Source organism: Acanthochromis polyacanthus, chromosome 19 (genome assembly GCF_021347895.1).
Source record: "Acanthochromis polyacanthus isolate Apoly-LR-REF ecotype Palm Island chromosome 19, KAUST_Apoly_ChrSc, whole genome shotgun sequence".
In the NCBI taxonomy this organism is placed as follows: domain Eukaryota; kingdom Metazoa; phylum Chordata; class Actinopteri; family Pomacentridae; genus Acanthochromis; species Acanthochromis polyacanthus.
In genome coordinates, this window is record NC_067131.1 from 32,430,164 (window position 1) to 32,431,848 (window position 1,685).

Here is a 1,685-nt window from a genome sequence, read left to right on the forward strand (position 1 = left end):
TTGATAAAAATGATACAAATTAAGAGATACCTACTCACGAGTGGGGTTTGGGACCTTAAAAGTACTAGAAATACTGCACAGAAGTGTTCTAACACCCCTGGGTTCCATTCTACACAAACTTGTGTGATAACTTAGCAAACTGGAGCTTTCTAGGTACCTCAGTTTGGAAAATATGAGCTCCCAAAGTTGGACAAGATTTTTAATTGGCTATTTTTGGTGGCAAAAATCTCAGTGTGGGACAGGTACCAGAGACCCCAAATTTTTCTACAAGACAGTTCCATCTGTCTTCTATCACTGTACAAAAAAGCAGCAGGGTTATATTTGTAGTTACTGAGATATTCTTACTCAAAATGCCATGGGTGATGTCAAAATGTTTTTATGCTTTTCACTACTTTAAATTGGGATACAAGTATTAGTAGTCATTCCAATGGTAGTATTATGTATGTTTTGTTCTGTGTTAAAGGTGACTGCCTTCAAAAAGAGTAATGGTATAACTTAGGTATAGGTTCTTTTGCTGTAACATGACATTGTACAATTAAATTTAACATGTTTAATCCCACTGCACTGATACTGTAAAATTCAACATTATTGTTGTTATTTTTAAATTAATCAACCATAAACTACTACAGAGCTCCCTGAATTCAAGTTAGTACATGTAATTTGTATGTGTGTGTTAGAATTACATGTATGCATTGAAAATGGGTGTCAACATGTCATGATATCTACAGGTATGGCTCTAAATCTCATTACATTTTTTGAAGGTAGTCACCTTTAACAACTAACATTTCAAAAATAACAAAACATACATAATAATACCATTGGAATGATTACTAATACTTGTATCCCAATTTAAAGCACTGAAAAGAAAAAAAGTCTAATACCCTTTTTGTGTCACAAGCTCTAGTTTAGAGCCATACCTGTAGAAATCATGACATGTTGACGCCCATTTGCAATGCATACATGTAGCCTCAGTTTAAACATGATGATGATGCATTCACTGCCTCAGTTTAAACATGATGATGATGCATTCACTGCCTCTCTGCCAGGGATGTTTAGTTTTTTTCTCACCGTTCAGTTTGGGGTCGGTCTTCCTCCTTGTTCGGTCTTTTCCTCTCAGCCTGGAGAACGTTCTCTTAAGCAGAGGTTCAGCCATGTTCCTGCAGGAGAACCGACTTTAACCAGCAGCAGGAGTCACAGTTTGTTCTTCATGTTCCAGAGCAGAACCTCGGTTTGTTCTTCATGTTCCAGAGCAGAACCTCGGTTTGTTCTTCATGTTCCAGAACAGAACCTCGGTTTGTTCTTCATGTTCCAGAACAGAACTTCAGTTTGTTCTTCATGTTCCAGTCCGTCTCCTCTGCTGCTCTGAGCTGCTCAACAGGAAATAAATTCCACACATTCTTTCCCAAACTCCCCCTGTTCTCCTCCCCCTGTTCTCCTCCCCCTGGAGGAACCAGCAGCCCTGAGGCATCATGGGAGCCGTAGTTATTTAACTCCAGCAGTTTTTTTCTGAATGTTTCTGTTTCATTCAGACTTTTGCTGCAGGAACCTTCTAACTCCAAAAGTTCTGATCAGATGTCAAACCTCAGCCTGGTACTTAGTTTCTGCAGAACCCAGAGTAGAGCAGGATTCCTGGTTCTGTTCCATAATGTTGACAGTCAGAGCAGAGGAAACAGATAAAGTTGCAG

At 39.1% G+C, this 1,685-nt stretch overlaps 1 protein-coding gene across 1 annotated transcript in view; it reads right to left on the reverse strand.

Moving 5' to 3' along the window:
* The window catches only part of LOC110970614 (rho GTPase-activating protein SYDE1), a 32,694-nt gene extending 31,275 nt beyond the window's left edge, over nt 1-1,419 (reverse strand). Inside the window, 1 exon segment of the mRNA XM_051939543.1 lies at nt 1,069-1,419. Within this exon segment, the coding sequence (XP_051795503.1) occupies nt 1,069-1,153 (85 nt within the window). The 5' untranslated portion in view covers nt 1,154-1,419.
* Between the last annotated feature and the right edge of the window lie 266 nt (nt 1,420-1,685).